Genomic DNA, 15954 nt, shown 5'->3' with positions numbered 1-15954 from the left:
TCGACAACTGCTGTGTGCAGGCATTTCAGTGGCCATTCAGAAGGGAAGTATGATGTGTTTGGCTATTTGGGAACAGTTCCTAAAGTCTCATATAGCCACCCATATAGTTCCCTTTGGCTCAACGTGCTTCGAGGGCCATTTGGAAATTCCACACAGTCACATAGCAAAAAAAATGAAGCAAGGGATTGCAGCTATGACAACGATGAGCCAGCATGTTCTAGTCATCACTGTCTTGCTTTATTGCTTAATTGTATATTTTGTATGCATACAAAGATGAGTGGCTGTGCTGTTTTGAAACTCAAAGAATTGATCTATGATAAAAGAAACAACCCCAGTATCTTAGAACAAGCTTCTGGGTCAGATTTGTTAAAGAACTCAATTCAGCTTCCTAAGAACTTCAAAGTTATTTCCAAAAATAGACTCTAAATATTTAAATAAATGACCATCTTCAACAACTTGCCTACTCACAGAACAATATTAAACACAACCAGTGGGGCTTTTCTGTTTATGCCCCACTAATGACCTCCCAGAAGTCATTCAAACTCACAATGAGGCAAGAGAGCATGAGCCAGCATATTCTGGTTATCATTTTCCTGGCCTCATAGCTTAATTGTATATTTTGTATGTGTGCAAAGATGAGTGACTTGCTAACAGAATGTATCTTTGCTATACTAGCCTTTTTCCGAAAGGAAATGAATGGATCTACTTATTCTGGATAACCGCAAAGATTGCCAGAAGTATGAGAAGACAACCCCACTAACTTAGAACTCCAGACCAGCTTTGTCAAAGAACTCAACCATATTTCCAAAAACCTTCAAACCTATCTCCAGCAACAGACTTTGGTGATTATGAGATTCCTCTTGGAATAGTGTTCTGTGATTCTTCATGGAGGGATTGAGCCAGTCTCCAAAAACAGGTGAGGGAACAGATAAAAGTAATTTAGAATTTGCAGAAAACAGGAGGACCTTTTCTGCAGAATTGCTGATGCTTGGACAATTGCCATTTTTATACTTGGGGGGATCTGATGGTGGCTATTGGTAGAAAGCCACATGCCTTTCTCTTGGGATAAATACATCAATTATCCATTTCCCATGACAGTTTTATCCATGTAAAAGGAAGGGGAAGTCAATGGGTCTAGAAATACATGTGGTAGCAACTTTACTTCTGATAAGACTCACTCCAACACTACTAGGAAAGAAATCACCCCCATAATATATTACATTGAAACAAGAAACACTGGGCCCAGCCAAGTCAAATGGAAAGACATAAGCTCTGTGTTTTGCACTCATGACACAGTTTAAATTTCATATAGCAAGAATGGCAGAGTGTCCATCTGGACAAGAGCTACGCTGCAAGGTTTAGCTCTTTGCCCTACACTCTGGCCCTAGTCCAAGTCACACACTCCCTGAAGCTAACATCCGTAACAACCAATTAATGTAGTTCCAAAGCCCACCTGTGAATGAAACACTCTAGTTTATCTGGCACTACCAACACATACAAAGAAACCAACAATTCAGAAGCTTGGAATCATTCCCACAGTTGTTAATGAAGGCAGAACTCAGTGTTAGGAGATACTGCCTTGGCTATAAAATGTTGAACCAATGCCACTACAATAAAACTGCTATATATACTTAAAAAGAAGCGTTTTAAGGACACTTTCTTTTAAAAGGTCCCTATGGCATAGGCATGCACCGCCATCACCACCAAGACCATCTTTCAAAATGAACAAGCATTATGAAATTTATGAATGGGTATTGTTTACATAAGAGTTACACTATCACTCTTCAATAATGAGTTGGTTGCTTAAAGTTTCTTAAAGTAAAGATGCTTAGTCACCACTCATAATAGGTAAGAGACTCTTCCCCTGATGAATTAGTGCTCAGTAGCTTTTTCTTCAGAGCACCGTTTCCTAACCTCACCCCAACCAGATTCTCACAAAGAGGCACAGATGCGGCATACCAGTCATCCTCTTGTTTCCGGTGCTTCCTGTAACTTTTGACTTCCAGGATGCTTGATTAGGATTAGGTTTAGTGTAGCTGTTCTCCTCATCCTTTCCTCCACCTTCTGCTGGAGGAAGTTAACATCTACACATGTGAGAAATCTCTTGGAAGGGCCATGTTTGGCTGAATGTTTCTCACAGCTAATATCAGGGAAGCTGAAATCTCCCATGATGACCATGTCATGTCTCATTGCAACACTGGCTACTTGTTTTTCAATGATAATGTCCCCAGCTTCTCTTTGATTTGGTGGATGGTAGTAGACACCAATGACTATGTTGTCTTTGTTTTTTGTTCCTCTTAGATTGAGCCAGAGGCAGTCAAGGTGACTACTTAGCTCCTCCTCCTGTACTTCATTGCAGATATAGTGGTGCCTCAAACTTCAAACATCCCTAAGTTCGAACATTCCAGAGTTTGAATGCTAAAATCTAGATTAGATTGTTCCAAATGTCGAAAGATGCTTCTAAGTTTGAACTGCAGGCACAGTAAAAAAAAAATGCTTCAGTGCCTTTTCAATTGTTCTCAGTGCCCTTTCAGTGAACGCCTTTTCAATCTCCTGTTTTTTCACTGAATGCCTTTTCAAGCTCCTCAGTGCCCTTTCAGTGAGTGCCTTTTTGATCTCTTCAGTGCCTTTTCAGTGAGTGCCTTTTGTTATTGTTCAGGGACTGGGTACAGATTAATTCCCTTTCCATTATTTCTAATGGGGAACATTGCTTTGGAGGTCAAACAATTCAGAATTCAAACAGCCTCCTGAAACAAATTAAGTTCAAAGTATGAGGCACCACTGTATTCCTAACATATAGTGCGTCTCCACCTCCCTTTTTATCCCTTCTATTTTTCCTTGAAGACTTTACCCATCTATTTTTTGAATTCCAGTTATGACACCTTCCCATTACGTTCCAGTAATTGTCACAAGATCGTAGTTGCCTTCATGTACTTAGAACTCAGGTGCATGTTGCTTATTACCCATGCTCTGGGCATCAGTGTAGAAATATTGCAGTTCACTTGGGCTGTGACATGGTTTTGTTTCTGGGTTTTTTGGTATGTTTTTTGGTAAGCTCTTATTAGACTTTTTTTCTCTGCTGTGGGGCTTATTGTGTTTCATGTTATCGTAGTGCCCTGCTGTACATTTTCCTCCACTGCATGATTTAATTTAAAGACCTCCTAAAGAGGTTATTTTGTGGCCAAGAACTTGTTTTCCTTGCTTTGAGGGATGCAACCCATTGTTTTCCAGTAGTCCATCATCCAAGAAGTTTATCTTTTAGTATCAGAACCCAAATTTCTCTCTTTAGCACCAGTGACTTAACCAGGTAATTACTTGGAGTGTTTTTCTTTCTCTGTCATTTTTCTTTTCCCCTAAGTAGAAGGATTTAGGAGAAGACTATCTGGGCCCCAGTGTTCTTAATTTTCCTGCCCAAAGCTTTGAAGTCTGATGTAATTTCCTCTGTATTTCTTTGGCTGTATCATTTGTTCCCACAGGCATGAAGAGAAAGGGGGTACTCATCAGTAGGTTTTATGAGTAGTAAGCATCTACTGCTTATATTGTTGACCTTGACTCCAGGTAGACTGCACACCTGACATTTCTCAGGGTCAGCTTGTGTACATATTTTCCCATTCATGTCATAGAAAGACTCCCATAACTAGCACTTTTCTCTTTTTGCTGCCACAAGCTTGTGTATCATTATTTATATTAGGTGCTGTATTGCTTCAAAGTCAGGTCTTGTCACCCCTGTTCTGTTTTCTGGTGGAGTCATTCTGTGGTTGGCTTTTTTCTTTGGACTCATTTTCAGGGTTCCTGAGTGTGTTTATCAGTTTTTCTGTGTCTGGGGGTTCTCACGTCTTACCCGCAAGTATCTGAAGCACTTTGAATGTTCACTACTTCTTCAGTTGCAGTATAACTTCTAATCCCTCCGTAGCTCTCTTCTCTTCTCTTCTCTTCTCTTCTCTTCTCTTCTCTTCTCTTCTCTTCTCTTCTCTTCTCCTGTGTGTAGTCTTAGTTTTTTGCTGCCCCTCAAATGCCTCATCTTTTTTTTTCAGATTAAGAGTGGCTAGACTTAGCTTTATCATCTTCAATTTACCCCCTGGGAGCGCAAGTTTTTTGCCCAGGGTTGGTTCAACTGCCCTTCACGTTTCCTCTAGGAAGGGCATGTTGCTGACATTGATTGCAACAGTAAAGCTGGGTGTTGTCATTAAGAAAAGCGTCCATTTTCCAGTCATTACAGCGCCCCAACACTAGGGGGCGCTCTCCGCCCAATATATCGCGCTTGCTGCAGGAACTTTTCCCCATGGGGGCTGCAGCAGGGGGAACTCGCGTGTGCTTCCTGTGGGAAACGAAGAATGGGTGCAGGCAGGCATTCCTACTGTGGGGCTGCTGCTGGCCTCCAAAGCTTGTTTTGTAAGGCGGGGGTCGGCTCTTTTTGCCCAACAGGGCCCTTTTGTGGAGGGAGGGGAACGTAAAGTGGCTGACACGCGAAGGTGGACCCAGTGGGTCTTGCTTCCTTTCCCTCCCCGGTCGCCCGCCAGATTCAGAGTCCTTGGCAGCGTGTTGGTCAGAAACGGAGCGTGCCGCTGGAACTGCTCCCGCTCTTTCCCCTTTCTTCCCTTCTCGGTGCTGCGGCTGCGCGCTTTGGGCGGCGCGGGGTGGGGGAGGGAGGGCTGTTAGTTCCTCTTTTCCCTGCCGTTGAGAAAAGCATTGTGGGGCTCCGAGGTGGGGCAACGGGGGAATCATTCCGCCCCCCCAGTTGCAGGGGGCATAAGGGGCATATGGGCCAGTTTGTGGGCGGTTGGCACCCCTTTTTACCGGTTTAAACGGAGCTCTGGCCGCCTCATCGTGGCAGCTATATCCTTGTTAATTTTTTAAAAACAATATGATAATTAGAATATTGTAAAAAGATAGAAATTCATTTCCTTAAGAATATGCTACAAATTTGGAACAAGAAATACCATTATATCCAATTATAGAATTAGACGGATTTCAAGTACATTTGAGAGAAAGTTTGGGGGAAATGTTGGAGAATAAACACATTACTAAGTTAAAAGCCTGGTTAGAGCAAATGAATAATAAGGAAAAGGTAGAGGTGGTATTCAAAGGGGAAACATAATTTGGTTTAACATGATTCAGAATGTCAGACTAAAGATTAGTTAAATAAATGTAGAGATTACACTGAATTTGAAAATATGATAGTGGAAAAGGAAAAACAAGATAATATGCAGATGAAAGGGATAGTAAGTAAATTTTATAAAATGTTATTAGAAGAAGAGGACCAATAAAGTATTATAGTAAACTTACTTCAGAAGAAATATTAGTAATGAAGAGTGGGAAAATATGTGGTATAAGAAATCTAAAATGTATATCAGCAAAAATAAAGGAAAAATATAAACTGGTATGGAAGTGGTACCTAACCCCAGTAAAACTGAATCATACAGATAATTAAATCCTCTGTGTTGGAGATGTGGCTGGGGAATGAGTAAATACTTCCATATGTGCTGGGAATGTGAATATGTAAAGAAATTTTGGAAAGAGGTTTTTAAAGAAAGTATTAATGTGTTTAAATATTGAAGTAAATCCTGGATGTGTATGGGGTGATCAGGGAGGGGTAGCACCTCTGGTGTAGGGGCATGTCATGTCCTCTTAGGGCAGCTCGTCCCACTTGTCACCCAGCTCTCACCTGAGGCTCCCAGTAGCTGCAGCATGCACAGCAGCCACACCCCGGGCAACAGCTTCAACAGGCTGGCCAAACCAGGTTGAGGGTAGCTATTGGGTCAAGATCTTCGGTGAGATAGGGATTTGTCTGTCCCGAGCATGTGAAGACAGACTCCGGTGGATTGAGCGGATGAGACCTACGAGAATAGGACCAACGGTCATGAAGGTGGTTTCTGCAAGCGTTGTGGTATGCTAAGAGCATGGCAAGACATGAAGACGCCCTGGTCAACCACTGCGCCCAGCCCGTCTCCAGCCGTCTCGACTCTTGTCCTGCCACTGGAGCAAGATGGAATCTGGGAAGAGAGAGTGAAGCTGACTATGTACACCTCTCCCTCACTTTAATCCAATCCATGTGCAAGTCTTGACATCCCCAAGTCCCGTAAACCTCAAAGTTCTGTGGCGATGGGCGAGCGACGAAGCAGCAGGTGTGGATACACTGGGCGCTGTAGCCGCGGACCCGCACACAGGCGGCTCAGGTCTAATGGTTGTCTTCTTGCTGACCGAAGCAACGACTGGACTCGGCGTCTACCTGAGTGACTGAGCAGCCCACTTTAGGACTGCACTGATCACCTCCATAGCAAGAGGAAGGGGCAAGAAAAGGTGCCCTAAACATTGTTTGCTTCACAGAACCCTGGCCAGCTTACTGCGGCTGGAGGGGATCCCATCTCATGCAGTCGAACAACAAAACTTAAAACAAAACGCAAGGTAACACCACTCACTATTGGCACATAGAACGTACGCATGCTTCAAGACAACCCCTCAGCAGATAGACCAGAAAGAAGAACAGCCCTGGTCACCAGAGAGCTTGCAAGATTTAACATCGATATTGCGGCCCTGTGTGAAACTCGCCTAGCCAACGAAGGTCAGCTCACAGAAACAGGAGGCGGTTACGCATTCTTCTGGTGTGGACGTAGCAGTGACGAACGTTGTGAATCTGGAGTTGGCTTTGCGGTTAAGAATCGTCTTGTCCCCATACTTGCCAGTCTTCCCATGGGCGTGAATGACTGACTTATGACACTGCATCTCCCACTACTGAGAGGAAAGCAAGTCACACTGATCAGCGCCTGTGCACCCACAATGACGAATCTGGATGAAGTAAAGGACAAGTTTCATGAAGATCTCGATGCCCTACTCTCATCCGTGAAGTACACCGACAGGCTGATTCTACTTGGCGATTTCAACATGAGAGTAGGATCCGATCACTCTGCCTGGGATGGCGTCATTGGAAAAAATGGAATTGGCAAATGTAAATGTCTACTACCGAAGACATGTGCAGCTCATGATCTGATCATCACTAATACCATCTTCTGCCTGCCCACTCGCAAAAAGACGTCCTGGATGCACCCACGCTCCAAGCACTGGCATCTCTTTGATTATGTCATCATGTGGAGGAAAGACAGACAGAATGTAAGGGTGCCCAAGGCCATGCCGAGTGCTGACTGTTGGACTGACCACAGACTCATCATCTCCAAAGTAAACCTTCACATCAAGCCAAAGAGACGTCCGCAGGGAAACAAAGCTGTGATGAAAAAGATCAATGTCAGTAAACTGAGGAACCCTAACACAGCAGCTTCATTAGCAGAAGATCTTGACAACCAACTCTCAGAGCCGCAATTAGGAAAATTCTGAGAAGGACTGGGAACACTTCCGGGATATTGTGCACTCTTCTGCAGTAAAGGTGCTTGGACCCTCACACAGGAAACAGCAGGACTGGTTTGATGAAAATGATGAAGAGATCAAGGCCTTACTTGCTGAAAAGCACCGCCTTCACCGTGCTCATCAGAACAACCCGTTGTCAACAGCTAAGAAAATGCCTTCAACAACGCTCGCAGGACCGTACAGAGCAAGCTTCGCAAGATGCAGGACTCCTGCTTGAGTGCCAAAGCAGATGAAATCCAGAAGTTTGCTGATAGAAACGATGCCAAACGGTTCTACAAAGCCTTCAGATCCTTGTACGGACCTCAGCCCTCAGGGAGCTCCCCTCTACTGGATTCAGATGATGCAACTCTCATTATTGAGAAGACTATGATTCTGCAGCGTTGGGCTGAGCACTTCCAATCTGTACTGAACTGCCCATCCTCCATCAATAACGAGGAGATTGACAGAATGCCCCAGGCGGGTATCAACCACAGCCTGGACGTCCCACCATCAAAAGACTGAAACCCTACAGGCCATCAGCCAGCTGTCCAATGGCAAGGCCCCAGGATCTGACGTGATCCCAGCGGAAGTCTATAAGGAAGGTGGTACAGTGCTTGTCGACAAACTCACTCAGCTGTTCCAGTCCTTCTAGAGTCAAGGATCCATTCCTCAGGAACTGAAAGACGCATCCATCGTACACCTCTACAAGAGGAAAGGAAATCGACAAGTCTGTGATAATCATAGAGGAATATCACTGCTCTCCATCGCAGGCAAGATCCTTGCACATGTGTTGCTGAATCGCCTGATTGACCACCTGGAACAGGGTCTACTACCCGAGACACAGTGTGGCTTCCGCAAAGAGCGTGGCACTGTGGACATGATCTTCGCAGCCCGACAGCTCCGAAAGAAGTGTCAAGAGCAGAATCGTGTACTGTACACCATCTTTGTGGATCTCACCAAGGCTTTTGAAACTGTGAGTCGCGAAGGTCTGTGGCACATCATGTCAAAGTTTGGGTGCCCTGACAGATTCATCCTGATGGTACGTCAGTTCCACGACGGCATGACAGCTCGTGTTTTGGACGACGGAGAAGCTTCAAAGGCCTTTCCCGTCACAAACGGTGTCAAGCAACAGTGCGTGCTGGCACTGACGCTGTTCAGCATAATGTTTTCAGCCATGCTGACAGATGCCTTTCAGAACAATTCCTTGGGAGTCAGCCTGAAATACAGGACCGATGGAAAACTGTTCAACCTGCGAAGACTCCAAGCTGTCACCAAGATAAAGTAGACTGTGCTACAAGACCTCCTTTTTGCTGATGACTGTGCCCTGAATGCTGGATCAGAGCAGGAAATGCAAATCAGCATCGACAAATTTGCAGCAGCATGCGACAACTTTGGCCTCCCCATCAACACAGAGAAAACCAAAGTGATGCATCAGCCAGCTCCGAAAGCCCAACATGAAGAGCCCACCATCACAGTGAAGGGACAAAAGGTGCAAACAGTGGACCAATTTACATACCTTGGCAGCACCCTTTCCCGCACAGTAACAATTGACATAGAGGTCAACTGCAGAATCGCCAAGGCAAGCTCTGCATTCGGCAGACTGCTGACCAAAGTGTGGGACCACTGTGGAATAAGCCTTGCTACAAAGCTTAAAGTCTACCGAGCAGTAGTGCTAACTACCCTCATGTATGCCAGTGAGACTTGGACAGTATACAGGAGGCACGCTAGGCAACTGAACCACTTCCACACAACTTGCCTCTGCAGACTGTTGAGGATCCGGTGGCAGGACAAGGTGCCAGACACAGAAGTCCTCTCCAGAGCAGGCCTGCTGTCAGTTCACACCCCGCTGATGAAAGCCCAGACACGCTGGGCAGGCCATGTTGCAAGGATGCCAGACTACCACATCCCCAAACAGCTCTTCTATGGTGAGCTGTCTCAAGGAAAGTGATCACACGGGGGACAAAAGAAGCAATACAAAGACACGCTGAAAGCCTCTCTCAAGTCCCTGGTTATCGACACCACCTCCTGGGAGACCCTGGCACGAGACCAATCGACATGGCGCACACTGATCCACCAAGGCTGCCAAACATCTGAAGGCAGCAGTTCAACCATAGCACAAGAGAAGCAAGCACTCTGTAAAGCCAGAGTTGCAAGTGTTGCAACAGTGGTGCCCACACATGTCTGCCCAACATGTGGCAGAACACTCCGTGCCCGTATTGGCCTTATCAGCCACTGTGGACACACCGTGGACAGCTCACAACCCGTTAGATGTCAAGGTCCTCATCGAAAACGATGGATGAACATCAAATCCTGGAACGTCCATATTTGATAAGGATCAATGGAGATGGAATATTAAACAGTAACTTACTACCAGGTGCAAACTTAATTATAGCAAATAGTTGGAAAGTAAAGTTGATTATTAATTGATTGGTACAGAGAATTTTGAAGTATAATTAATGATAAGTTAACATGTGATATTAAAGTGAAAAGGTGCTTTACAAATAATAGTTTTGATTATATTTGGGGACCACTTGTTAAGTATGTACTAATAAAAGGGAAGGGGTTTGAATCTTCACAAGATTTATTGCAATTTAGAAAGGGGAAAGGGGCTTCCTGAAATGGTATACGATTTAATAAGTGCCTAATGGTCCTGATATTGGGTACACTTTTCTTCTTATGGCTTAGTATAATTTAGCTGTGTATTTATTTGTTTCATTTTATGAAAATAAAAATATATATTAGATAAGTGTGGAGCATCCTCGCCGATCCCAGGAACTCCATTGTTAGCCTCTGGATTTGGGCCTCAGAACTAGGGTGCATGGGGTAGGTTGAAAGCAAACATCATTCGTGGCATTGTACCACATCACAGATCACGGAGCATGTCAGTTGACATATCAGCCCTAGGCTGCAAGTTCTCAGCTTTCTGGAGCTGAAAGCCTTTTTCGTTCGCTGAATTTATAATGATTTGGGAACAACCACCCACTTTTCCAAAGGGTGTAAAAATCTGATGTCCCTCAGCTGAGTTTCCTCCCTTTTAATTCACAGCATATAGAGCAACACTTCCCCCCTGTACAGTTGACTTGCTCTTTACCCACATTTATTTATTTATTTATTTATTTATTTATTTATAATATTTAAACCCCGCTCTATACGCAAAAGCGTCTCAGGGCAGCTTACAAAAATCAAAACAAACAATCCAACAATTAACAATAATTAAAAATGTACATAAAACCACCAATAACATTTTACAAACGGGAACAAAATCAAAACAGAATCAAAAGCAAAAACAAGCAAAATCAAAATGTGACTGTGAAAAAGTTAAAACCAGATTAAATTTCCTAACATTTAAAATGCTGGGCAAATGAAAAGGTTTTCACCTGATGCTGAAAAGAATATAAAATTGGCACCAGGCGAACCTCTCTGGGGAGCGCATTCTTACTCCACTTCATTAGTTGCTGTTCACAGGACCAAGGAAACACACAAGAGTATGTGGCATTCCTACGCCTACCTCTCCGTTGATGCATGAGGGGAAACAGTTTCCCAGATCCAGGACCATAGAGTTCTTTTACAGAATTTGTAGGGATATCAGGACATGTGATATGATCAGGACTACAAAGAATATGAATAGGACTTCAACGTACAAAAATGCATCTCAAAATGTGGTGTATGTGTGTTATCAGTCAGAGATGGATACTTAACACTCAGAAATTACATTAACACTTCAAGTTTCTAAATTGCACTGGCTATATTCATTTCCCTCTCCAATGTATAAATTACTAGTTCTATTTATTATTATTGCATTGCTGTTTGAGGACGTGCATTTCTTCACTTCTGTACAACATAAATTGCAATAGCACAAATGATAACTGCAGCAGTACAAGCTATGATTCCAGCTAGGGTGTTTAACACATGATTGCTGTTTAATTTATTAGGGGCTGTTGTGGGCAGTGAGGAAAGAAGCACTACTGCTCTTGCTATGTTAGATACTTCACCAACATTGCTGCTGTTATCAATGGCTCGAATGGCAAAGTAGATTAAGGCACCATTTTCCTTTTCAAAGATTTCTGGGTTACACTTAAAGGATTGTTTCACTCTCACAGATGCAGGCATGAGTCCAGAAGTGTTCATAGAGATGGCATCAGGAAATGTAGCATCTCTTAACTGCAAGGGATTTTCACTCATTTTTATTTCATATTTTTCAGCTGCGAAATCAGAAACAAACAGCACATTAGAAATTAAGGTGCCCAGCCCAGAAACAAAACTAAGGCTGGCCCAGATCCCTCTCAGCAGATTTCACACTTCGGGTTGGCCCAAGGCCCAAACAGGTTCCCACCGACAAGATTCCCCTGCAGGTCAGCATGGTGACCTGCTTGTTTGCCCGTCTCTGACTCTGGTTCAGGCAGCAGTGCAGGGGAGGAGCAGCAGTGGGGGCAGCAGATGCCCCTGCCTGCTCTCCCACGCGTACACCCTTTCTGCATGCCAGGCATACAAATGGTGGCCGTATTGTGCATGAGGAGGCGCAGGAGTGGCGGTTTTGAGTGGCACTGACAAAGGATGCTCCCAGAGGAAGGGATGCCAAGGGAGCCAGCCTTTGTGGGTAGCGAGCAACTTGTTGCCTGCCCCACTCAGGACAAGGGCTATTGCCAGGCCTGCTCGTGTGGAGGGTGGGCCTCCTCTCTCCATTGCAACAAGGTAATGCTATTATAACAGGCTTCAGGGAGAGAGTGCTGCTGAAGATGAAGCAGGTGCCTAACCCTTTCAGTTATGTAAGCTGTTTTTCTGATTGGTCTACCTGCGGTGGAATGTTGGATAACTGCATGCAATTAGTAAGCATCCTCTGCTCAGCTCAGAGCTTAGCACTTACCCTGTCCTAGATCGTAGTCATTCCCAGGGGCTGTCCATGATAGAAGGAACTGATCGTCGTCATTGAGCTGCACCTCCAGGTCAGTGATTTGGCAGGGTGGGAAGACATCTGTGGGGACATCTGGAACTCCTGACATGACAAAAGAACCCCCTGATGCAGTCCTGCTGAATCTTCCCAGATGGGCTTCTGTGTCATTCACACTTGGCTCTGGTCTTGGTGGATTCATTTTTATTTCACCTGTGCAATAGGATTTATGATAAGACGGGTCACAGCATGTAACAACAAACCCCCAAACTTTCTTCTTGTCCTGCTGGTCTATACTGAGACAAATATGCAATCATCATTGTTTCCCTTGCTGATCTGGAGTATGAGTTTCTCCTTTTCCTATGTTTATATTCAACTGCAGCTTCTGCATTTCTTCATTTGGTTTAAGGTATGAGCTTTGCACAGTTGGTATCCAGATATAATTCTGTTTGTTTGATCTCTTCTGCAGTCCAATAGGCAGAAAGCTGAAGCACTTGCTTTCCCTCTTATTTATTCTTTCCCATTATTCTTATTAGGTCATGGTCCCAAATGAAAAAAATTTGTAGTGTCTTCACCACCACCACCTTCATTATTTCCAAAGTGGGAAGGAGAGAGGAAAATAAACAACAGCAGCTCTTGGGGCCCTTCAGAAGAGTGAGGACTTGGCCGGGATGCAGTCCTGGAAACTGCTTGTGCTACTGCTGCAGGAAAAAAAGGAGAACGGGAGCGTCAGTGCCACAAGTGGAGGGAGGATAGAAACTAGAGATGGTGGTGGCATGGGAAGTAAAAGGAGGGCATGTCATGCTGTCTGTGTATCTGAAGGAAAGAAGGGAAAAGAGGAGCAGCATCTGGGGGAGGAAGCAGTTCCACCAGCAGATTGCATTCTGCTGGCAGATGGTCAGTATGGTGATGCCTCGTAGTTCAAACAACTCTAACTTTGAACGATCCAGAGTTCGAAGGTTAGAGTCGAGATAAAATCTCTTTGAAGTTCAAATGACACTTCTAAGTTGGAACTGCAGGCACAGTGAAAAAGTGGTTGCTGCGTAAATGTCATCACTTCTGCGCCCAAGCTCATTCCCATCGCATCTGTGCCTTTTCACTGCATGCCTTTTTAATCTTTTCAGTGCCTTTACAATACTTTTCTGCTTCACCACTCCTCACTAAAAATTTCAGACAATAAATGCAGTTTTCATTTTAGTATACAGTACTGTACTGTGACAAAATGTGATCCGCTGGAGAAGGAAATGACAATCCACTCCAGTATCTTTGCCATGAAAACCCCATGGACAGTACTAAAAGGCAAAAGGATATGATGCCGGAAGATGAGCCCCTCAGGTCGGAAGGTGTCCAATATGCTACTGGGGAAGAGCAGAGGGCTAGTACTAGTAGCGCCAGAAAGAAGGAAGCGACTCGGTCAAAGCCGAAAGGACACTCAGTTGAAGATGTATCTGGTGGTGAAAGGAAAGTCCGATGCTGCAAAGATCCATAGGAACCTGGAATATAAGATCCATGAATCAAGGCAAGCTGGATGTGGTCAAACAAGTGATGACAAGACTGAACATCGACATCTCAGGAATCAGTGAACTAAAATGGACAGGAATGGGTGAATTTAATTCAGATGACCATCAGGTATATTACTGCGGGCAAGAATCCCTCAGAAGAAATGGAGTAGCCTTCATAGTCAATAAAAGAGTAGGAAGAGCAGTACTGGGATACAATCTCCAAAATGACAGAATGATCTCAGTTCGAATCCAAGGCAAACCATTCAACATCACAGTAGTCCAAGTCTATGACCCAACCACTCGTGCTGAAGAGGCTGAAGTTGACCAGTTCTATGAAGGCCTAAAAGACCTTCTAGAATTAACTCCAAAAAATGATGTCCTTATCGTCAAGGGGGATTGGAATGCTAAAGTAGGAAGCCAAAAGATAACAGGCAAGTTTGGCCTTGGAGTACAAAATGAAGCAGGGCACAGGCTGGTAGAATTTTGACAAGAGAATATGATGGTCATAGCGAACACTCTTTTCCAACAACCCAAGAGACGACTCTACACATAGCCATCACCAGACGGTCAACACAGAAATCAGATTGACTATGTGCTCTGCAGCCAAAGATGGAGAAGCTCTATACTGTCAGTAAAAACTAGACCAGGAGCTGACTGTGGCTCAGATCAAGAGCTTCTTGTTTCAAAATTAGGCTTAAATTGAAGAAAGTAGGGAAAAGCACTAGGCCACTCAGGTATGACTGAAATCATATCCCTGATGAATATACAGTAGAGGTGACAAATAGATTTAAGGAATTAGATCTGATAGACAGAGTACCTGAAGAACTATGGATGGAGGTTCGCAACATTGTACGAGAGGTAGCAACTAAAACCATCCCAAAGAAAAAGAAATGCAAGAAAGCAAAATGGCTGTGGAGGTGACAGTATGCCAGCTGAGCTATTCAAAATCTTAAAAGATGATGCAGTAAAAGTGCTACACTCAATATGCCAGCAAACTTGGAAACTCAACAGTGGCCACAGGATTGGAAAAGGTCAGTTTACATTCCGATCCCAAAGAAGGGCAATGCCAAAGAATGTTCAAACTACCGCACCATTGCACTCATTTCACATGCTAGCAAAGTTATGCTCAAAATCCTACAAGCTAGGCTCCAGCAGTATGTGGACTAAGAACTACCAGAAGTACAGGGAGGATTTTGAAGAGGGAGAGGAACTAGAGATCAAATTGCCAGCATACGCTGGATCATGGAGAAAGCTAGGGAGTTCTAGAAGAACATCTACTTCTGCTTCATTGACTATGTGAAAGCCTTTGATTGTGTGGATGACAACAAATTGTGGCAAGTTCTTAAAGAGACAGGCATACCAGACCATCTTATTTGTCTCTTGAGAAACCTATATGCAGGTCAAGAAGCAACAGTGAGAACTGGACACGGAACCACCGATTGGTTCAAAATAGAGAAAGGAGTTCAGCAAGGCTGTATACTGTCGCCCTGCCTATTTAACTTATATGCAGAGTACATCATGAGAAAGGCGGGGCTAGATGAATCACCAGTTGGAATTAAGATTGCTGGGAGAAATATCAACAACCTCAGATATGCAGATGATACCACCCTCATGGCAGAAAGTGAAGAGGAACTAAACAGTCTCTTGATGCAGGTGAAGGAGGAGAGCGCAAAAGTTGGCTTGAAACTCAACCTTAAGAAAACTAAAATCATGGCTTCTGGTCCTCTCACTTCCTGGTAAATAGATGGGGAAGAAATGGAGGTAGTGACAGATTTTATTTTCCTGGGCTCCAAGATCACCGCAGACGGGGACTGCAGCCAAGAAATTAAAAGACGCTTGCTCCTGGGGAGGAAAGCTATGGCAAATCTAGACAGCATACTAAAAAGCAGAGACATCACCCTGCCAACAAAAGTGTGTATAGTCAAGGCAATGGTTTTCCCAGTTGCAATGTATGGCTGTGAAAGTTGGACCATAAAGAAGGCTGTGCGCCGAAGAATTGAGGCTTTTGAATTGTGGTGCTGGAGGAGTCCCTTGGACTGCAAGGCGATCAAACCGGTCAGTCCTAGAGGAGATTAACCCTGACTGCTCTTTAGAAGGCCAGATACTGAAGATGAAACTCAAATACTTTGGCCACCTAATGAGAAGGAAGGACTCCCTGGAGAAGAGCCTAATGTTGGGAACGATAGATGGCAAAAGAAGAAGGGGACGGCAGAGGATGAGGTGGCT

General features: G+C 44.3%; 1 protein-coding gene across 1 annotated transcript in view; it reads right to left on the bottom strand.

The window, feature by feature from the left end:
• LOC123024491 (calcium-activated chloride channel regulator 2-like) overlaps positions 1-15954 on the bottom strand; it is a 73491-nt gene that overhangs the window by 4252 nt on the left and 53285 nt on the right. Inside the window, exon 13 of the mRNA XM_044432244.1 lies at positions 12203-12439. Within this exon, the coding sequence (XP_044288179.1) occupies positions 12203-12439 (237 nt within the window). The remainder of the gene's footprint in view (positions 1-12202; positions 12440-15954) is intronic.

This window comes from Varanus komodoensis, unplaced genomic scaffold, assembly GCF_004798865.1.
Source record: "Varanus komodoensis strain SLA01 unplaced genomic scaffold, ASM479886v1 scaffold24, whole genome shotgun sequence".
Classification (NCBI taxonomy): domain Eukaryota; kingdom Metazoa; phylum Chordata; class Lepidosauria; order Squamata; family Varanidae; genus Varanus; species Varanus komodoensis.
This window is presented reverse-complemented; position numbering and strand designations above follow the sequence as displayed.